This window comes from Falco biarmicus, chromosome 8 (genome assembly GCF_023638135.1).
Source record: "Falco biarmicus isolate bFalBia1 chromosome 8, bFalBia1.pri, whole genome shotgun sequence".
NCBI classification, from domain to species: Eukaryota; Metazoa; Chordata; class Aves; order Falconiformes; family Falconidae; genus Falco; species Falco biarmicus.
This window is the reverse complement of record NC_079295.1, coordinates 26,179,950-26,201,522: the sequence shown is the minus strand read 5'-3', so window position 1 is coordinate 26,201,522 and position 21,573 is coordinate 26,179,950. Positions and strand designations below refer to the sequence as shown.

The 21,573-nt window shown below is 63.2% G+C and overlaps 3 protein-coding genes across 5 annotated transcripts in view; 2 read left to right on the top strand and 1 right to left on the bottom strand.

The window, feature by feature from the left end:
* Positions 1–2,361, top strand: part of ASIC4 (acid sensing ion channel subunit family member 4) — a 29,918-nt gene extending 27,557 nt beyond the window's left edge. Inside the window, 1 exon segment of the mRNA XM_056350534.1 lies at positions 217–2,361. Coding sequence (XP_056206509.1) covers positions 217–336 — 120 coding nt within the window. The 3' untranslated portion in view covers positions 337–2,361.
* A 5,957-nt stretch (positions 2,362–8,318) lies between these two features.
* On the bottom strand, positions 8,319–13,576 carry CHPF (chondroitin polymerizing factor). 2 transcript variants are annotated; one of them, XM_056350308.1, is made up of 4 exons: positions 13,194–13,576; positions 11,483–12,047; positions 11,104–11,286; positions 8,319–10,601 (listed from the first exon to the last, which is right to left on the bottom strand). In XM_056350308.1, exons 1-4 carry the CDS (start codon positions 13,502–13,504, stop codon positions 9,339–9,341), a joined length of 2,322 nt encoding a protein of 773 aa, XP_056206283.1. In that variant the 5' UTR covers positions 13,505–13,576; the 3' UTR covers positions 8,319–9,338. The 2 variants fall into 2 exon arrangements, with proteins under 2 accessions (XP_056206283.1, XP_056206284.1); XM_056350309.1 differs by lacking the exon at positions 13,194–13,576 and adding an exon at positions 12,134–12,545.
* Positions 13,577–16,227: 2,651 nt separating this feature from the next.
* On the top strand, positions 16,228–21,564 carry TMEM198 (transmembrane protein 198). 2 transcript variants are annotated; one of them, XM_056350444.1, is made up of 5 exons: positions 16,228–16,350; positions 18,327–18,577; positions 18,685–19,260; positions 19,496–19,686; positions 20,149–21,564. In XM_056350444.1, the coding sequence occupies exons 2-5, from the start codon at positions 18,388–18,390 to the stop codon at positions 20,293–20,295; spliced, it is 1,104 nt and encodes a 367-aa protein (XP_056206419.1). In that variant the 5' UTR covers positions 16,228–16,350; positions 18,327–18,387; the 3' UTR covers positions 20,296–21,564. The 2 variants fall into 2 exon arrangements, with proteins under 2 accessions (XP_056206419.1, XP_056206418.1); XM_056350443.1 differs by having other exon boundaries at positions 19,496–19,704.
* The last annotated feature ends 9 nt before the right edge of the window (positions 21,565–21,573 follow it).

Here is a 21,573-nt window from a genome sequence, read left to right as displayed (position 1 = left end):
CCCCACCCCAGGGGGAAGGGATGTCATCCCAAGGGCAAGGGACAGCTTGGCTCTGTGTTTGGCGCTCTCAGGCTGCAGAGCTGGGGTAGCCTGGGGTGGCAGGGAGCTGAATGCCCAAGAGGGGCTCCTGGGGACAGGCTATGGGGGGGACGGGGGGGCTGAAGGGGGCAAGGTGTATGGAGTCTGTGCCCACCTCACTGACTGTCATCACTGCAGAGCCCCTGCGAGACACTGGGCCGGCATGTGGAGGGCACCTACAACGCGGGTATCCTGCCCAACCACCACCACCGCCACCACTACCCTCACCAGGGCGTCTTCGAGGACTTCGCCTGCTAGGCCAGCTCGGGACTCGGAGGGGCAGCCCCCCGCCACTCCCCTCCCCACCATGTGTATGGAGAGGGACGGCGGCACCGGGCGCAGTGGGCACCGGCCCCTGCCTCCCCTACCCCACTGCTGTTTGCCCTCAGCAATGCCACCAGAGCTGCCTCAGCATCGGCACCAGCGTGGCCCCCCAGCCCTTTTGCCCATCCCCTCCACTTGCCCCCAGCACACGGGCTCAGCCCCGTCTCAAGCACACAGCGTGGAGGGGGGGACAGGCATGATGGGGGGGCTGGGGGAGCTGCCAGGTGCTGGGCAGAAGGGCCCTGGCAATGCAGAGCGTGCAGGGGGTAAGCTGGGGCTCCTGCAAGCCTCTCCGAGTCCTCTCCTGCTGGTCCCTCCTGGGTGGGTGGGGGTCTCCACCCTGCATGGTCCCCTCCAGGAGAGAAAGGTGCCTGAAACAGCTTCCCCCCTGCCCAGGGACCACCACTCCCACCTTCCTGCTGCAGGGCAGGGCAGTGTTGCAGGGCACCCCTCTGAGCAGCATGGCCCCCCCCGGCCAGCCCAGGGACACCCCACCTGCAGCCACACCTGCATGGCACCACCCTGACCCCTGGCGCCACCACCACTGTGACATCCCCCCGAAACATCTGCCCTTCCCCAAATTCATGCAGCCTGCCAGAGCTGCAGCCCCTGCCCATTGCTGTTCCCAGCCAGACCCCTGCACTGTGACTCCCCTCCCACTCCAGTGTTGGCCCCGATAGCCCCCAGTCATTGCGGTACTGCAAACCTACTGCCTCCCCCCTCTCCTGCAGCCCACCATGCCCCCAGCCCTCCTTATCCTCTTCTTGCCCATGTATTGCCCAAAGTGGCTCGTCCCTTGGTGCAGCCACCCGGCATGGCCCAGGCAGCACGTGGGGGTCCTGCCCTCACTCCCCTGCCTGTCGCCGCTCTTTTGCACCATGCACGTACCCCTCGCCACGCTCCCATCCCCGGGTGCTGAGCACCCGCTGTGCCTCCCCCAGACTGTACATGGTTAGGAGGATGCCCCGTGCCCAGCACTGCCTGGGCAGCCACAGCCCAAGCCGCCAGCCTGAGCCTCGGCCAGGACTGACACCCACAGCCCTCCTGCCTGCCCCGAGATGGCAGGACCCACGGCAGGACCCACAGCGCTCCCCCTGTCATGTCGGACATCGCCTCCTCCCCCTCCACTGTAGCAGACACCAGCGCAGGGCAAACTGCCCCAAAATATCTCAGGAGGGGGGGCGGGCTGGCAAAGCCCCCCTCGACACACACATGCAGCAGAGAGGGGGACCCCAGGGCAGGAATTTGGGACCTCTGGGGGAGGCTGTGGTTGAGCCAGGCATTCCCTGGCCCTGACGGTTTGGTCCCCATCTGTGGTGCCCACAGACACAACACGGCCATGCCACGCCGTGGCCAAAGCCATAGATGCAGGGAAGAGCCATCGTCCTTGCCTCCCCCAAGGCCCCACATATGGGAGATGCAGGGCAGGGACCGGAACACCAGCCTGGTGATGTGCCTGGCAGCCCTGGCTCTGGGTATGCATGGCCCAACAGCTCCCCAAAATATGCACCTATGAGGAAACATGTTCCCCATCAGTGCAACCACCCGGTTACATGGTGTCTCATGTCCCCCTGCATGGGGACACAAACACCAAGACTCCCAGCAGGGCCGGCACAGCAGCGCTCGCTGGGGAGCCCCTCCAGAGCACCCTGTGCTAGCTCCCCATGGAGTCCCCTCCCCACCCACCTGCAAGCAGGAGTGTCCCCAGAGGGGTGCCACATGTAAACCCGGGGACATGCTATGGCCGTGCCAACCAGCTCTACACCAGGAGCTCCTGTGGCAGGCATCGGGGGTGCAGGTTGCGGCTCCCTCCTTGCCAGCAGGAGCAGCAAGCCCCAAGCAGGGTGGGCATGGGCACCATGGTGGGAGGGCCAGCGCGAGTGCCCTCGTGCTGGCGAATGTGAGAGATGTGTGTCACTGTTTTATAAATGTACAAATGCTCCCTAATAAAGAGGCACAAGTAGGTCTGGAGCCGCCTGCAAGGGCTAGGGACAGCAGGCAGGCAGGGCTGGGGAGGGTAGAGGGCGGGGGAAGCTAGTCCCACCCAGGGGCAAGGTGGTGGTGGGACCCAGGCAGCACTTTACAGCCCTGAACTGTGCTGGGCACCATGAGAGCCAGCGTGCTGGGTCACCCGAAGGTGAGCACCTCTGCATCGCTGCCTGCAGAAAGCCTTGCCTGCTGCCCAGCGCTTTGAGTCCTGGCTGGTGGCAGAGGTGTGGAGGCTGCCAGCTGGGCACCAACAGCAGGAACTGCCAGAGCTGTACCTTGGCTGCCAAATTGATCCCCAGGGCAGGGTGGGCACCCCACCAGTGCCTTACCAAGCTCTACCAGCCCCAACCAGGTGGTGAAGTGGGGAACACAGGTTCCTGCCCCCCATATGGTGCTGCAGAGTGGGGGGCAGATGGACAGGCAGAAACATGGGCTAGGGGTGCTTTCGGGGTTGCTCCATGGATGTCTTGTGCCAGAGCGGCACCCTGCATGCCTACCAACACCTAGGACCCCATGCAGCACCCACTCGCCCGTGGGGTACCCCCCTGCAGCAGCTGTGTCCCCTCCGCTCCTGTGCCTGTTAGCAGTGGCAGGCACAGCCCTTGTCAGCTGAAGGCTGGCGCTTGCACTGGCGCTGCCCTCACACGGGCTCACCAGCACAGTGCCAGCTCCTCTGGACCCACTGCGGGCCATGGGCCCTGTTCCCCCAGTAGGGGCTACAGCACAGGGGAGATGCCAGGGGCACCATCAGCCATCCCACATTGGGACCTCCAGCAGGACCCCTATGGGTGCCATGGGCAAGGGGTGCAGGCTGAAACTGAAATGGGGGAGGTGGAGGATGGTTTGGAGTGAAGGAGAGCCCTGCTGGGGCAAGACCCTGGGGCTTTCCCTGGCAGAGGTGCTCCTTCAGCTCCTGCTTTCTCCAGACCCTTGTCCAGCCACCCCAGCCACCCTGAAGCACAGGGAGGGGGACAAAGCGGGAGGCATGGCCTGGCCTCACAGTAGAAGCTGCCAGCACCAGGCACCACAGGGCTCCCTCTAAACCAGTGAGGACTGGAGATGTCCAGGTTAACTGGGTGCAGCTGGGACACAGGACCCCATCCCACAGTTCATACCATGCCCTGGGAGGGGAGCACTGTGGCTGGGTCCTGAAGGGAAAAGCAAATAACTACATCCTCCACATTTCTCATCACCCTGTGAGAGGATCAGGTTCCTTTGGGGTCCCCTGGGACAAGACCGTCTCTGGCACCAGGTCCTGACCCATCTGCCACTCCAGGATGCCCTGCCACGAAGCCACCTTCCTCCACACCCAGGCCATGACAGGGAGCTTGTGCTGCCTCCTGCTCTGCGGTGGAGCTGCATCAGAAGAGCTGAGCGAGGAGGAGAGTATGCGGTGAGCCCAGGGCGTGGTGCTGGAGGTGCCAAAGGGCATGCTGAGGAAGGACCAAGTCCTGATACAAAACCTGAAGGTCATGGTGGTGCTGGCCAGGGGGAGTGAGGGCTGGGTACAGTGCTCTGCCATGCTCACTGGGATGTTCCTGCACCTTGACTCCCAGCTCTGGCAAGCAGCTTACTGGAAGAACACCCACAAAGCCAAATCCTATGCCTATGAGAAAATAAAGATGATTTTGGAGGAGCAGGAGTGACGTATAGCTGAAGAAAAGGCTGAGCCTCATGCATGGCCTGTCCCAGCTCCCCAAGGCTACCAGCCAAGCAGCCTCAGGACGGGTCCCGGGAGCCCCATAGTGGTGATCTAGTGAAGATTTGATGTAAAGTTATTTTTATCTGTCGCTTTCAGCGCCTCTGTTCTTTAACGTGGCAACTTCCCAGTGGCACCTACAGATGATGCATCCTGTAGGGTCTCACACTCCCTCCGAACAGGATGGGCAGGTGAGGTGACCCCAGCATCCCCCCCTTGCCTGCACTGTGCCCAATATCTTGGGGCAGATGGCACTAGGCTGAGGAGGACCAGTGGGATGACTCAGATTTAACATCCCAGGGCCAGCTCCAAACTCCAGCACTGTGGTCCCTGTGTGCCCCCTCCCGTGCTGTGCCCATCCAAGGGCCACCAGGGCTCTGGTTCTCCCCCAGGGATGGGGCTGCTGCCACCTGGGGCTCGCCAGGCTGCAAAGTGATGTCAGCCCAGCTCAGCACTGCTTGAATCACCTGTAATGAGCCACATGAAATAGCTGGGGCATAATTAGAAGCGGATCCACTATAGTGAAACAGGCCCTTAATTTTAACGAGCGCAGCCCTCTGGACAAATGCCAGGCACCCGACTGCGGCAGAACCTGCTGCACTGCTGACCGCTCCTGTCACTGTGGAGGTGACAACCCTGACAGACTCAGCTCCTCGAGGATGTGGTGCCGGCCCGAGGGAGGGGGCACCAGGGTGGAGAAACCGGTGAGGATCCCTTCTGCCAATGGGACAGGTATCTCCTAGGGCACTTCCCACCATGCCTCAACTGCCACGCACTGCAATTCCAGCTTCTCCCGGGGAAAAGACATGTTACAAAGGAAACAAACCACCTTGCTTGGGAGCAGAGAGTCTGGAAGTGAGCCCTGGAGTACAACAGGATACATGGCCTCACTGCTGTCACCGTCTCCCCAGGCACCTTCTGCCCAGAGATGCTGGTGGTGACAGGCAGCACCTGCAGAAAGAAGAGACGCTCAGCATCTCCTGATGACCTGAGCATGCCAAGCTCACTGCTTTCCTCCTGGCTGTTTCCCCATGACCAACCTTTGCTGGGAAAATGGACTGATGGGGCCTGTCAGTGGGGCCAGGCAGGGGACGCACAGCCCTCGCTTTCTAGCGCTTGCTTGGCCCCTGACAGCGGGCAGGCAGGCTGGAAGAACCAAGGAAGCAATTAAAATCAAAATCCAGGCGAGCTGCCTGCCTCTACCCCCAGCCCTGGAGTCTGCATTCTGCCCACACCAAGGCTGTGTGTCCCCAGAGGGGACATCGCAGGGCATGGCTGGGTGCACTGATGCCTCCACGCAGGGAAACCCCTGTGGGCAGGCACACACTGGCAGCAGCCCTGCCTGCACTTACAGCTACCAGCTGTTTCCCTCTTCATCAAAAGGCTCTGATTTCCCCAAGCTTGGCCAGAAAAGCCCCTGGCAAAGCCCCTCGCACCCTCCAAAGGAGCTCAGCAGCATGCTGGGCTGGGACATGGGGCACTGGGCCAGACAAAGCCCAGCATCTCCCTGCCTGCTCTTCCTCAAGCAGAGCAGCTTTGCCCATGTTCACTTGTGGCCCAAAGGAAACGTTTGCTGGGGTTGGGTCCCGCTCTGCAGCTGGTGGAGCTGCTCCTGCGGGACAGGCAGTGAGGCACCACTGGCCCCTTCCCAAGGAAAGCACAGGGACAAAAGGGCACTGAGCTTCTTGTTGCCCTTCAGCCCACTCCTGGCACAGCTGTGCTTCCTATGTCCTCCCAAAGGTCGGCTATTGAGCTGATCAACATTGCCAGGGCTGCAGTAACTCTGCTGCAGGGTTTAGCGCAGCCAGAAGTGACCCAAGCAGGGCTAGAGCAGCAGGTTTTGCTTTCCCTGCTTGCAAGCCCACTGCTACATTTGCAGAGACGCACCTGCATGACTGCATGGGGGAACAAATGGGGGGGGGGGGGGGGGGGGGGCGCAGAACAGCACAGCAGCAGTTCGGGCTTTCCCCCCAGTTTAAGTCTTTTTCCTTGCCGTGGTGCAGGAAGGCGAGGGGAGGCAGGCACCCACCCAGCCCCAGTGCACCCAGCCAGCCCCTCACCCCAAAAGGAACTTGCATTGCTCTTCTCAAAGGCTGTGGTGAGCCACTAAGGCTTTTAGAAAATTTTCTCTAGGGAAGCAGAAGTCTACGGGCAGCCGACACATGTTTTCTCCTACCCCGCTAGGAAAATAGCCCTTTCAGTGCTCTGTCTCTGCAACTGCACCTGTGCAAAAATCCACATGTTGTATGGATGCACCAGTCAAACCTGAACAGGAACTGCAGAAAGTCCCTGTCTGCTCAGCCACCCACATCAGCACCCAGGGCTGCTCCTCCCTGCCTCTTTCAAGTGCCACCATCCTGGCCCAGTGCCCTGCCTGCACCTGCCAGCCCTGTGTGGGCAGGAGGGGAGCAGGGCACAGTTGTGCCTAAGTACCCATCATTGCAGGTCTCTGCCATTGCCCAGTGAACCCATTTACTTCACCCAGACGCAGGAAGGTTGTTTGGGGCCCCGACCAAGCAGGCCAACCTGCTCCCATCACCAACCCCCTTCCCGAAACTTTGCGCATCCTTCCCCAGGGTTTCAGCATGTTTTGACACTGCAAATAACCTGGCAAACACCACAGCGGCTTCAAACCTTGCCAGCTCCTTTTAAAGAGAGCAATAACTGCTGGAAGTGCCAGGAGCACTGTCATTTGCTTGTATGTATGTCGGAGCAGGGGGGGCTTCGCTGGTGCTGATAGTGTGGAGCGTTAAGTATGTAAATAGCTCTAACTCAGTCTGGGCAAACAGCAATGAGGATGCAAAAGCAACTCTATCTAGACCATCTTGTGACAATTAAACAACAATTCCAGCTTTATTACCATTTGGATACTCTTCTAATGCCTAATCACATGCAACTCATAGGTCTGCTTTTCAGACAAGAAATGTATCTGTAATGCACCTGCATATGCTTCGCTCCCTCTGTCCCAGATTCACATTTAAAAGGAATTAAGGATGTGCTCGGGGAAGATCAAAAATAGAAATAGTTAGAGCAAGCTAACGGTTATCATCTGAAATATAATAAAATTGTATTTAAACACTCCTACACCATGGATATGAAGACTGGAGCAGGAACATATGAATGAGGTATCTTTGGGGAAGGTATGCCACAGCCCAGGGGCTTTCCATGAGTTTCACTGAGCAGTAACAGCCTTGAAAACTTAACAGTTCAGTTAATTTTCTTGAGGATGTCTCTTTGATGTGTGTGTTTCACGAGCACGTAAAATGTGATGACCAAAGAGCTGGTGGGAAGAGCAGGTGGAGCCATGAAAATTATGCCTGGAGCAGACAGCATGGCCAAGGGACACAGTTCCTGCTCCTCATTATGGCAACAGGGGCTGTAGGTGGTGAAACAGTCCGGGGCAGGACCATGGTGCTCTGCCCGACACAGAAGTGGAAACCACAAGATGCTGAGAAGCCCTGAGATGCAAAACAGCCCAAAAAAGGGTCAAACCAATGCAGAGAGGGCAGGTCTGGCCCCAACGATCTGCCACAGTGCTCAGATGCAGTTTCTGGCCCAGGAATTTCCTTCAGCGCTGATCCCAGATGCTGGAGAGCAGAGCATACCCCACTTGGGGAATCCAACCTCTGCTCTGACATGGGCCAGGGGTTCCCTGTTACTCACATACAACCCACAAAGGCTGTTGTGGAGACAGCGTGCGTGGCAGGACACACAACTGTACCAGCCCCTTTTCCACCCACAGCTGGGGCTGAGGAGGGCTGGTCAGTGGGACCACAAATTTACAGCACCAGGAAAGAGGGAATTACGCAGAGCTCAGCACACTGCACACAGGCACCACAGCCTCCTGTGGCAAGGGGCTCAACACCCTGCTGCACCACCAGTGACTTGCAGCAGGTAACGATAGTCGGATAGCCCCAGGAACTGAACCATGGGCATCAGATGAGGTACAGGACCCCTGCTGTGAGCCCCGAGGGGCTCAAGCCAGCATTTCCAAGTGTCTGTTTGGCCAGTCGATGGGCTCCCCCTCACCTCACTAAGGAGATGCAGTCACCTTTCAGCTCAGGTAGAAGATGCTGCAGGTGGTTTTGGGGAAAGCAGCATTTCTGCAAGGAAGCTGTCCAGCCAGCCGTAGCCAGATTTTATACGAGCAGCCAGCACCTGCCACCACACAAGACGCCCAGTGGGACACCCAGAGGTGCCCTGGGGAAGAATCAGCCAGACCCACCAGTTAATCTCTCCATTTTATTAGTGTAAATGCACCCCTCCCTCCTCTCCCCCCTATTAAATACAAACCAGGAGCAGAGAGCGGCTCCTCAGTCACTTTCTCCTTAGGAGATGCGCAGCCAAACCTTCTGCTGTGCCCACCAGGGCCGGGCACTGTGTCCCCTGACCCTGAGGGTGCCCCTATGGTGGGGAGGGCTCCCACCTCTGGCGGAAGGCTCTCGTCCAAGGGCTGCGACCTCCAACGTCCTATCAATACTGCGAAGGCCAAAGCGGCCTGGGTCATGGTTCCCATGGGGAGCAGCTCACAGTACATGAATACAGCAGGATCACCCCCTGTGCCCACCAGCCCTAGGGGCCAAGTACCCCCCCCCTCCAACCAGCCAGGAGCGCTCCAGCTCACTGCCAAGTGGCAAAACCCCAAAACCACCTCCTTATTGCTCTTTTGGGGTGGGACATGCCCCATCCCACTGTCCAACCCTGTGGCAGGTGCAGGGATGTGCCCCCCCCCCCCCCCCCCCCGCATGACTGGGCCGATGTTCTGAAAGAGTGAGGGGCACAGCCCTGCCCCAGAAGGCTGAGGGAACCACGAGGGATCACCCCCAGCCCCGTGGCAGTCATGGCCCCACAGCAAGGGGGCCCTGGGCTCTGCATGCCCCCAGTCAAGGGGGGACAGCAAAGGACAGGGCAACCCATCACCTCCCGTCTGGGCAGCGGAGCCAGGACAGAGGGATGGTGCCAGCAGCCAGCAGCTCTGGGGCGAGGAGCTGGGCATCCCAACTCACAGCTCAGTGACTCCAACCCCACCTCGCCCTGGGGTCTGCACAGCCACGGCCGCTCTGGAAGGACCTGGGCACCCTGGGCTGGCAGACCCCGGCCCAGGCAGCCCCAGCAGGACAAGTCACAAGCTTGGGCACCACCAATCCCTGCAGTTGCCGGGAGAGGGAAGACAGATTTGGGCAGCAGAAGAGGCAGGGTGGGCAGGCAGGCACAGCAGGGCATGGCCAGCCCCTCCATGCCCCTGGGTTCAGGTGCTGTTCCCCTGCTCCTGCTCAAAAAGCACCATGGCCAGCTGGGAGCGAGAGCCTACGCCCTCCAGGCTGCTCTGCACACAGCGGTGGTAGATCTCCTCGCTGAGCCGGGGGTTGCAGGCCTGGTTCCGGTAGCGCTGCAGCAAGGCAGGCTCTACAGCCCGGAAGACATGGAGATTGGAGTACTTGATGAACATTTCATAGATGTCCAAGGTCTCCAGGATGTCCTCATTCTCCTGCACATCACCTGCCATGCGGGTGCGTGCTGCCATGTAGTCAGCATTGTAGAAGCAGGCTTCGTGGAAGACGTCGCGGTCGAAGCGCCCTGCGTCCCGCAGCAGGTCCAGCGTGGCGGGAGGCACCTGGTTGTGGTAAGCAATGGCAGGGTTGTAGCCCTGGAAGTGGATGGGGAAGAAGACCTGCCAGTTGTTGATGGTGTTCATGCGGCAGCGGTTCAGGAAGTCAATGGTGACCTCTGTCCCCACACCGGCCACAAAGAAAAGCGTGTCCACGGGATGCTTCTTGGAGATGATGTCCATGACCTTGATTTGGGAAGGTGCATCTGTCTTAACACTGATCCATGGGATCTTCACCTCTGCATACTTGCGCTCATACTCTGTGATCTGGGCCTTCACGGGGGCAAAGATGTCATTCTGGGTGACCTGCTGGGCCTCAAAGGGGTCATAGATGAAGAGAAAGGTGAGAACCGTGTTCTCACTGCTCTCAAAGGCAGCTGCTGCATAAGCCTCCAAGAAGCGAGCAGCATGGTCCCGGTCATGGGCCGTCAGTGGCAGGATGACATTGATGCGGCTGGCCTCTGTCACATAGGGCATGGGGATGATCTCCACCTCACTGAGGGGCCGCACCAGGTGCACACGCTTGGTGACAGAGCGGCTGTGCCCCTTCTGGGTGACCACCTCCACCTGGAGGTCCAATGTGTACTCCATACCACGTGTGGGGTCGAAGCGTCGGTACCCATTCACCAGCTGCTGCTTGCGGACATGGAGCACCGGCTGGTACTTGCGGTTCAGTTCTTCCATGGCCGTGGCCACCACATCAGCCACGTCTGCCAGATCCGCGCCACGCAGCTCGCACTTGGGGGAGCCATCCATGCAGGCGTAGACCTGCTCCTCCGTGAAGTAGTCCCAGCGCAGCACTTCAAAGCGGGTTTTGGGCTGGAAGGGGGGTGGGATGCCAATGGGCCACGTGGCACCGTGGTCCCCATCAGCAGACAGGCTGCTGGCATTCTGAATCTCCAACTGCAAGGGAAGAGATGGAGGAGTGAGTACCAAGGTGGGCACAAGTAGGTCTTCCAGCTCTGGCTGCTGGCAAGCTGACACACGATGCTCAGGGATCAGCTACTCCCAGCCCAAAGAGCAGTTCCAGAACAACTCTGCCTTCAGCCAGACTACTGTCCAGCACCTCAGGTCTGCTCTGAAGAGCACCCTGAATATGGCACACCACTTCCATTGGCAGGATCCACACCCTCTCCCACCCTGCCCAGCCTCTGCTGACAGACCTTAGCACCCTGCTGGCTCCATCACCCTGAACCACCACCACAGCTCCAGGACCCGTCCAGGCCCAAAGCTGTTCTCCAGCCAGCACTGCTGCCCCTGCAGCCACACAGGCTCATCTGACCCCATTCCACAGCAAGTTCAAGTGAGAAACCCTCACGTTAGAGGGGAGAGGCAACAGAGCAATCAGAAAGCCCACAGGTATGACAGAAGGAGCCTAGACTCTCCCAACCAAGCCAGGTCTCACCTGAAGCTGCTGGATCTCCTGGTATGTCCTCTCAAGCTCCATCTGTGCAAAATACTTGTGCAGTCGGTACATCTGGAGGGGATCCAGCACAGGGTGGACAGTGAAAGCGCTCTGGAAACGGAGGTCGGTCTCCCGCTCGGGGTCCATGTTCTTCCCCAGCTCAAAATAGTGGTAACGCAGGCCCTGTGCCAGCCAGGAGAGACAGGTCACAGCCAGCCCTGACTCACACTCCCATCCCACTGGCTGCCAGCACAGCAAGCTCAAAGGACAACCAGGTGTGAGGGCTGGTCCCCCCAGGACCTGGGAGTCCACGGGAAGGTGGGCAAACACACTGGGCCAGGATCAGGCTCTCAGAGGCCATCTCTGCTGCAGGACCTACCTCATGCTCCTCGGCACAGTTGATGGCTGTGTAGTCAATGATGCAGCGGCCCAGCCACTCGTCAGGCCGGGCACTAAGGATGTCATTGCGGCAGCTTTCCAGGTGCTGCTGCAGGAGCAGGAGGAGGCTGCGGGACAGCAGGTAGCCGAACCCCCCATAGCAGTACCGTCCCTCTGTGTCCCCACCGATGAACTCCTCGGGACGGCCCAGGTAGAGGTGGGTGTCGATGCTGAGGTGGGCGACCAGGCGGCTGATGCGGTGTGCCTCTGTGTAGGTGTCGTCTTGCACCAGGAAGAACCAGTCAAAGTCATTCACGTAGTGGTCCAGGAGGTACCGGATGGTTTGGTACATGTTCCAGATGGGCCGCTCGTCACTATGTGTCACCACCGTCATGCCATGGGGCACCTTGCGGCCCCGTGTGCCTGTGAAGTACACCAGGCGCTCCAGGTGGTGGGCTAGCGTGCGGTTGACAGCCACCCCCAGGGTGTTCAGCGTGCTCTTGGAGGTCAGCACACCCACGAAGAGCCGCTGCCGCATCCCCAGCTCTGTGCTGATGTAGCGGGTCCTGTAGGAGGGAGAGAATGTCTGGCTCCAGGGCACTGCACCCCACCTCGACCTCCATGCTCCCCCTCCCCCCACAACGGCACAGACCTTGGCTCCTCTGCAGGAACTGCTCTCAGGCTTCAACTACATGTGCGAGACATCACCCCAGTGGCTCTGGCTGCCACTTTGCTTGGACCAGAGGCACAGCACAGCGCCCTGCTGAAGTCCTCCCTGCCAGCCTGAAACCTCCCTTCCCATGAGCCAGCCAGCCTGGCTCAAAGCAGAGGCTCGCAAGGGGCCGAGCACGGCTAAGAGAGGGAAGCAGGGCTGCACGCCCCAGCTTCAGCAGGGACACAGACCAGCAGGCACCCAGCCATGATGCCAGCCCTGGCTGGGACAGCCGAGCTGGGAAGCACCTTCCTGCCCGGTGCAGCGCCCTGGCGCAGGCAGACGGGCCGTGAGCCCTCCCGGGGAAAGCCAGGCCCCGCTGCAGTGGCTGAAGCCAGCGTGGGGCCAGCTGCGTCCCCCTCCCCAGCTGCCCCACTCACAATGACTTTCAAGTTTAATTCCCGCAGCCCGGCGCGGCGGCAGGAAGCGACCCCCCCCCCCCCCCCGCCCGGCACACACTGGCCCCATTCAGACCCCTCCGTCCGACCGCCCGGCCGGGACAAGGAGGCCCTTTCACTGCCTGCTCCCTGCCAGCCCGGGGACGCCGGGCCGGGCCGCAGCCGGCCCCGGAGCGGGCTGGGGTGGTGGCGCGGGGTGGGGACGTGCCGCCGCGGGAGGGTCCGGGCCGGGGCTGGGGACCCGGCAGCACGTGCCGCAGCAGGCAGCCCTGGCACCGCGGGCAGGAGCGGGAGGCTGTTCCGAGCGCTCCCGAAACAAACGGCGGGGTGGAAGGAGCGGTAGAGGGAGGGAGGAGGCGGCGGGGAGGAAGGGAAGCAGCGGGGAAAGGCGCTTGCAGCGAGAAAAACCCGGCTGCAGACCGGGGCGGCCGCAGGGCGGAGGCAGCACACCGCCGGGTCACCGGGAAAGCCCCCCAGTACCAGCCCAGCGGGCAGGCCGCCCGCAGCCGGGCACCCCGAGCACCGTAGCCGCTCGCATCGGAAGCCCGGCTCCTGCACCGGGGCTCAGCTCCCCCAGCCCGGCCCGTCCCGGCCCCCCGCACCTGACGGCCTTCTTGGCGGCCCTGCCGGGGCTGGGCGGGCGGTAGGGTACGACGCGGGGCTCCCAGCTGTCGGCGCCCAGCCCGGCGGGCACGGCGTTGGGCCTGCGCGCCGCGTTGCCGTTGGCGTTGCCGGGGCCGGGAGGCGGCGCGGGGCCGCCGTCGGGGCGCAGGTGGGCAGCGGGGCGCGGCGGCGGCCCGCAGGGCTCCTCCACCCAGGTGACGCTGAGCAGGCTGAGGGTGAAGCCCAGCGAGACGCCGATGGCCACCGGCCCGGCGGGCCGCAGCACCGACAGCACCAGCGACAGCCGCATGGCCGGGACGGGACCGGGGGCGGCTCCGGCTGCCGCTCCCGCTGGCGGCGCCGCCGTCCGACGTGTCACCCGTTGGCCCCGCCCCGCTGCGCGTCACCGCGGGCGGCCCGCCCCGGCCAATGGGCCGCGCTCCCACCGCCGCGTCACGGGGCGGGGCGGGCCCCGCCGAGGGGAGCCGGGGCGGCGTGGGGGCGGGCCGCCGTCGCTAGGAGACCGCGCGGCCGGCCCCCGCCTCCGGCGCCCCCCGCGCCGACCCGGCCCTGAGGGGCGGGGCCCCCGCGGCGCTTCCCTCCGGGGCCCGGGGTCGCCTCGGCGGGGCTGGCCGCGGCACACGGCGTCAGCCCCCACGCCTTTTGCCCCCGGCCCGGCGAGCGCATTGGCCCGGCCCGCCTGAACCGGCTATAGCGCGGGGCTGCCCGGGCGTGTGCGGCGGGGCTGGGGCAGAGCCGGCTCTGCGCTCGCGGGGCCGGGGAGCAGCCACCGCGTTGCCACCCCCCGGGACAGCCCGAGCCGCCACGCTGGTGAACTTCCGGGGGTCTTGAAGCACGTGGTTGCCCGGGGGTCTTCCAAAAAAGCGTGGGCAGCGGCACCGGGCCCTACTTGCGCATCCCTGGGAGATGGCCGCGGCAAGGCAAGGGACACAGGGCTGCGGTCGGGGGCCTCGGAGGCCAGGCCATGGGCTGCCGAAGGCGCCTCGGGAGCCGGGGCAGTGGGCGTGCCGGAGGGCAAGCAGCGGCTGGAAAGCCTTTGGATGGGTGGCTGGAAAGCCTTTGGATGCAGAGCAGCAGACCGGTGCGGTACAGGAGGAGGGTGGGCAGAGTGGCAGGGGATCCCAGCAGCAGGGACCCTCATCCTGGGAGTCAAAATGGGACCGAAGAGGTGGGCCTTTCCAGTTGGCGGCCAGGTCACCGTCCTGCTATGAGCTGTGGTGCCAGCCACCATCCCACTGGCCACCGGCAGACAGCCCTCCGGCAGGCAGAGCTGGTGAAACTGGCTCAGGGCAGAACCTGCTGCACACACGGAGCCTCCGGTGCAGGATGGATCCAACCCAGAAGCTGCAAGGCCGGCAGCCCTATGTGGCTGCTCAGCGCCGGGCGCTACTGAATAAGGACGACAAGGACCCGTCCTTTCTGCCCATTCCCAGCCCATGGCTCTGCTTCCAGCAGTCCCACAGCTGTCAGGACTCTCAGATGCCCCTGGGTTTACTCTGGCTGGTGGGAAGCCCATCCCACCCTCCCCATGAAACACAGCCTGCCTGCCCCGGGGACTGCCGGCCGCCCACAGAGCACAGCAGGGCACTGAGGGCGGGCAGGAGCCTGCTTGGCTCCAGGGTCTCTTTCATATTCTGGAACAAAGCAGCCTGTTTTCACCAGGAAGTGGTTGGCAGCATCCCACCCCCCAGAGATACGGGACCATCATCCAAGCCCAGCTCATTTTCATAGGCCTTTTTCTCCTGAATAGGCCAAGAAAAGCAACAGGCAAAGGCAGTCACGTGGAAAGCAGTTTAATGAAGAACATATAAAAACTAGAAGCGGAGGGAATGCGATGGGACGAGGAGATGCCAGAAGGCAGAAAGATGCAGAAGTAAGAATGAGCACAGATTTTCCATGGACAAAGGCCAAAAAGCAGGCACGATCATAAACAACCGGAGTCGCCTGTTTTCTGTACACAGAGGAACGTGTTAGGAAATAGATGTGTTTGATTTCCTTTACAGGTTGGAATATTTAACACTGGTCACCTTATACAAACCTGGATGATTTTGCATGAGTGATGAGAGGTTTCATTCTGAAACGACCCTGCTGATCTCAACTTGCATTTAGGTAGAGGTGCAGGTTGGACAAAATCCTTAAGTTTTCAGAAGTAAAACTCTGCGCTCAGGAAAACCACACGGAGACAAAGCTGTTGGGGGCAGAGCGACCACCTCTGTAGGGTCAGCCTGGGCAGAGGCTACGTCCAGGCCCCCCTGCATGGCCCCAGGGGACCGCGCGGGGGAGGTGGCTGGTGGGCAGCAGTGCCGTTCCTCCGGCAGCCCCTTCGCAGCCCCCCACCAGCTGCAGCTCCTGCCTTTGTCTCCCTGGTGCTGGCGTGAGGCTGGGAAGGGGCTGCCAGGGGAACGGCTGCTGCTGCCAAGAGACTTATCCCTGCCAGGATTTCCCGGGGGGGTCTCTGAGCGTCGCAGCCGGGAGGTGCCAGCTCCGGGGAGCTCTGCCTCCACAGAGCTCCGTGTCCTTCCGTCTGCCTGCCCCGCTTGCACCTCCCGGCCGCTCGCAGGGGGACGGGTGGGCAGCCTCTACAGGTGCCCCGTGTGCACCTTTGCCCCCTCCGAACTCCGGTGCCGCAGCCCCTGCGGCACTGGCACAGGCCCCTTGCTCACTGCACACAGCCCCTGTGCCCGCCGCCCCCGGCGCTGGCAGCGGCCCCGCCGTGCACGGCGCTGCACGCCCCTGGCACGAGGCTCCCCGCGGCGGTCACGCCCGCGCCCCCGCACTCCGGGCCCCGCCGCCCCCGCAGGCCCCGCGCCTCGCACGCGGCCCTGTTCCGGCTCCGCGGCGCGCGCCCCACCACGCGAGCCCGCGCGCGGCCCGGGTCCGGGGCGCGCCACAGCGCACGTGCCGCCGCGCAGCCCGGCACCCCCGCCACACGCCCGCTCCCCCCCAGCCCCGACCCTCTCCCCGCCGAGGCCCCGCCCCCCGGCCGGCGCGGTGACGCGGCGCGGTGACGTCAGGCGGAGCTGTCCGCTCAGCACCGCGCGGCGGGCCGCGCCGCCAGCATGCGCGGGGGCCGGGGCCGGGGTCGGGAGCGCCGGGCGCCGCGGGGCCGCCGCCGCTGCGGGGCCGGGAACGCAGGTGGGAGCGGGCGGGGCGTGCCGGAGGCGGGGGGGAGGGCGGCACGTGGCGGGCCGGCGGGCGCGGGGCTCACCGGGTCCCTCGGGAAAGGGGTCGGGTACCGGGCTCCCGCCCCCCCCCGCCCCATCCCCCGGGCCCGGGGAGAAGAGCGCGGGGCCCGGGCCGAGCGCGCAGGGCCCGGCACAGCGCCCCCGGGCCCCCCGCCCCGAACAAAGAGAGGGGCGGAGCGGCCCCGCGCCCCGGCGGCCTTTGCGGCCCGTCGCTTAGCAACGCCGCGCCCGCCCCGCCGGCCCGGGGCCCGGCAGCCCGCCGGGGTGCGAGCGGGGCCGGCCGGGGGGCGGTGCGGTGCGGGGGAGCGCCGTGGCGGGGGCCGCTCCCCGAGCGCTGCCCCCGGGTCCCGCCGCGCCGTGCCTGCGGGGCGAGGAGCGGAGGGCGGGGGACCCGGGGCAGGCCGCGACGGCGGGGAGCCCGGGGCTGCGGGGAGGGCGGCAGCAGGTGGGCAAGTCCCGGCGCCAATGAGCAGGCGCTGGGCTCCCCTAGCAACAGTGCCCGCGCCAATGGGCGCCGGGCGCTGCCTGCAACGCTGCCTGCAACGCTGCCCGCAGCCTGCCCGCGACCCGCCGGGGAGCGGCTCTCCCGGGCAACCTCGCCCCGCTGCCCCGGTACCGGCCTGCCGCGGGCCGAGGGGCAGAGCGCGGCCCCTCGCTGCGCTCCCCGTGCCCTGCCGTGCCCCATCCCCGCCCTCCCGGCGCGCCGGCCGGCGGAGCCCTGCTTCACCCCGCACGGCATCGGCCGGGCTCCGCGGTTAAAGTCCAATCCTGCTTGGCATCCCCCGCGGGGGCCCAGCGCTCGCTGCCCGCTCCCTGCCCGCCTGCTTCCCCGGGATTAGGCGCTGCGCTCGGCTCCCCGCGGGGATTTGCCCCGGCTGGTGCTGCCCTCCCCGGAGGGAGGGAGGCCGGCGGCGAGGGAAGAGGCGCTGGTGGAGCCCCGAGGTGCCGGGCGATAGGGAGCCATGTCTGCAGCCTCTGCCCTCTTGCCTGCACCTTCCCCGGGGCATCGGTTCTGGGAGCAGTCCTGAGCAGGCTGCTTTAACGCGGCACTTGGAAGGACTGGCACTGGCCCAGGGACGACCGGTGACAATAAACTAGTCCTAAACCAACTGAGCCTGGAAAGGGACCAAGGGAGCAAAGGGATGCTGGAACTGGCTCCAGGTGGGAGCAGGTAGACGGCGGCTGTAATTAGGTTTAAAGTGGAGCTGGATCAGTCTTTGCGGGGGATTATGACCCCTCCGTCTGAGTCAGCACTGCAGGGGGTCTGGCGACTGCCAATTTGGTATCCCAGCACACCCATGGCATTGCGGGTGAGCCCTTGGATGAGGGGCAGCACCAGCTGGGGCCAGTCCCCCTCCAGCCCCATGGGTCGGCGTGGGAGGGCTTGATCCGACGTGGAGGCCCACTTTGTTTTTACAAGGACACTAGGAGCTGGAGTGAGGATGAAAAATAGCCAGAAATATGATTAGAGGATTGGAGAAAATGCCTTGGAGTACAAGCTTAAGAGCTCAATCTGTTTAGCCTATAAAAATAGAAGACTGAGGGGTGACTTAATTACCGAGCATAATTACTTCACAGACAGAAAATACCAGGTAGTGGAAGTCTCCCTTTAATTGAGCAGGGAAAGGGTGCCGGAGAGCCAGGGGCAGGAAATTGAAGCCACAGACAAATTATAATGTGCTGCGTCCTGGCAGTGAAGCTCCCCAGGGGTGCAGGCGGGTTCTCTGGGGACAGTGTGTCCCTGCAGCCACCGATTGGGTGACGGGCTGTGCCCCCACAGGTGAAGCTGTTCCCCCATTCCCTTCCTTCCCACGCAGGAAGCGAGGGGACAGAGTGGGTTTTCTGGTGGCTGGGTGCCGAGCGGTGGGCTTCGCCATCAGGTGTGTGCCAGTGGTGCATCCATCCCCCTTCTCTCTGTCTCCCCAGCTGTGGCGGGTTCCAGGGTGCAGTTTTGCCGGCGAGCCATGGGGCAGGAGCGGAGATTTTGATGCCTCTCCCAGGAGTCCCCAGAGCCATGACTGCAACTGTGCAGACGCTGCGGTTCAAGCTGCTGCCGCATGAGCCAGGCCAGGAGTGGGGGCACAGCTGCCAGCAGGAAATCGAGCGTCGCTACCAGGTGGTGCCCTCGGTGGTGTGTGCCATGTGCTGCCTCTTTGGCATCATCTACTGCTTCTTCGGTGAGCCAGGCCAGCCTGACGGCTGGTGGGGCAAGCAGGGAGAAGGGCAGGGGGGAGCTGGAGGGGTGCTGGCCATCAAACCCCTGACTGCGGTGGTCTCTCTACAGGCTACCGCTGCTTCAAGGCCGTCATGTTCCTGACAGGGCTGATGTTTGGCTCCATCATCATCTTCATGCTGTGCTACAAGGAGCGGGTGCTGGACACACAGCTGAGCGTGGAGGCCTCAGTGGGCATCGGGCTGGGCATCGGTGTCCTGTGCGGGCTGGTCACCATGCTGGTGCGCAGTGTTGGCCTCTTCATGGTGGGGCTGCTCCTGGGGCTGCTGCTGGCAGTGGCCACGCTGGTGGTGATGGAGCAGTTCTACCACCCACCGACAGTGTGGATCCCCATTGCGCTGCTCCTAGGCGTGGGGATGCTCTTCGCCGTCCTCACCCTGCAGTGGCAGCGCTTCTTCACCACCCTCTCCACTGCTGTCTTCGGCAGCGCCATCATGACCGTCACTGTTGACTACTTCATTGAGCTCTTCCTCCTGGTGCAGTACATCTATGAGCGCATCAAGGTGGCCCCTGCTCGCCCCGTGTGCTGGTACAGCTGGGTCATCCTGGGTGTCTGGCCGCTCCTCACCACGCTGGGAGTCCTGGTCCAGTGGAAGGTCACGGCCGAGGGCTACTCCCACACAGAAGGTATGTGGGGGCTGGGGGAGGTGGACGTGGCACAGGGTGAGTGCAGGAGCTGAGGGGTCTGGGGGCTGGAGTGGAGTTTCCCAACACCTGCTTTGCATGCACAGATAAGCGGTTTGGGACGCTATGGGCACACAGCATACAAGGGGAGGCCTGGGTGTGTAGAGCTGGGTCTGGTTTGGGTGCCGAGCTGGTTTGGGTGCACTTCCTGGCACTCACAGGCCCCTCTACCCCACAGTGATCATCAGCCGGCAGCAGCGTCGTGTGCAGCTGATGCGCATCAAGCAGCGGGAGGACCGAAAGGAGAAGAAGAAGAAGCGGAGACCCCACCACCCACCGCCCCACCAGCACAAAGCCCACCCACCTGAGCCCGCCTACCGCCGCAAGCCCAACCCTGTGCGCCGCTTCGATGGGGACGTGCTCTCCCCCGTGAGTCCTGCACCCAGGGTAGAGATCTCCCCCAGCCTCTGCAGGCCTTCCTTCTCCATATGGGTGGACTGGGGTGCAGAGAAGGGAGAGGTGCCCAGGCACCAGCCGGCATCCAAGCTCCTCAAGGGACGAGGCTGGGGTATCCCAGGGACCAGGCAGCTCAAGAGGGGCTGAGCTGGCACGTGTCCACTGTGGAGCACTTCAGCCTTTGTGAGCAAATGTAAACTGGTGCCCAAAAGTGCTGCAGCTGCAGTAGAAACAGACAGTGGGCAAGGTGTAAAGCATGTGCCCAAGGGATGGGGCTGTGCACCCTGCTGTGGCCAGCCCCCAGAGGGCCTGAGTGCTGGGCTGGGTGGGATTGCACAGGGTTCTGGGGGGCTGCTGCAGAGCTTAGGGTGGAGTGGGATGGAGTGGGCCAGGAGCAGAGCCCCCCTCACTTTCTGTCTTCCCTCTCTCAAGCAGAGCTACATCCAGAGTTTTAGAGAGCGGCAAACAGGGCCATCCCTGAACAGCCTCATCGCCAGCTCCCACGCCGTGGTGGACCTGGACTATGACTGCAGCTCCACCGTGCCCCTCACCACGGGCTCTGGCCCCGCTGTGAGGGTATAAGCCAACCCAGTGACCTCGAGCGACACCAGCACCCCAGCCTGCTCTGACAGACCCCCTGGGACAAGTGGGGCTGTGCCCTTGACCCCGGACAACCAACTGCAGCTTGGGGCTGCAGATGGACACCCTTCCTGGGGACATGTGAGACTTGGCTGGGCAAGCCCTGGCTGTCCACGGGGCCCGGAGGTGCTGGGGGAGCCCTCCGGCAGGGACTCAGCCCAAGGACTGGGGACACCAGTACCCATGGACGTGTGGTGTGAGTGGCTCTGCTGGGGCGGGGAGTCCCTGAGCCCCTGCTGCTGAGCTTCCCTACGGCCTGGGCATGTTCGTCCTGCATCCCAACATTGCCCTCCCCATATTTGAGCCCCCCTTCCCTGAGTGCAGCTCCCTGCGCCTGTTCCCACCCCATCACACCCCCCAGCGACTCCCCAAGTGCCTGTGCCCCACATCCCTTCCTCAAAGAGCAGGTCCCACAGCCCTTGCCTCCCCAGGGACTTCCCTGAGCATGCGTGCCCTGTCCCACCCTGGCCCTGGGAGCAGCTCCCAGGCAGCGCTTCCCAAAACCTGCCTCCTCAGGAGGTCCCCCTGCTCTAGCCACCCTCCCTGCCTCCCAGAGTGGCTTGCCTCTCCCCACTTTTCCTGAGCTGGACCGGGGTGGTCCTGGGGCAGGGGCTGCCAGGGCCGAGTGGTTCCTGAGGTGATGCTGGCAAGTGGTGCCTGTCCAGCAGGAGCTGCACTGGTGGGGTGCACTGCACCCATCCCTCTCCAAAATGTTTTGATGGGAGACAGGACACTGGATCCAGCCTTTGGGCAGAGGCTGGGCTGCCTCAGGGATGCGGGGACCCCTGCAGCGTCAGAGGCCGTCGCTGTTTTGCTGGCGACTGGATTTTATAGTGGCTGGGGGGAGGGGGGCCCTGGTGTCAGGCTGAGCCTCCGACAGGGGCAGGGCAGGAGCCCCTGCCCAAAGCACCACTGTGGGCAGAGGCTACTGCCTTGTATATATTTCTCTTGCTGTGATTTGTATTAATTTATTACGGAGTGAGCCAGGACTTCCCCATGGCCAGGCAGGCAGGATGGTGTGAGACTGGACTGGGGTGTCCCCCTGTTTTGGGCCCCCCAGCCCAGCCTGGCCGGCCCCGCTGCCCCGGGAACTGCATGTTTCTGCCAGGCGCCCGTGTCCCTGCAGCGCCGTGCTGCTGTCCCCCTTTTCAGTCTCTTTTGTAAATGTGCCAAACGCTGCTGAGGCCATGGCCGCACAGTAAAGAGCCTTTCAGAGCCCGG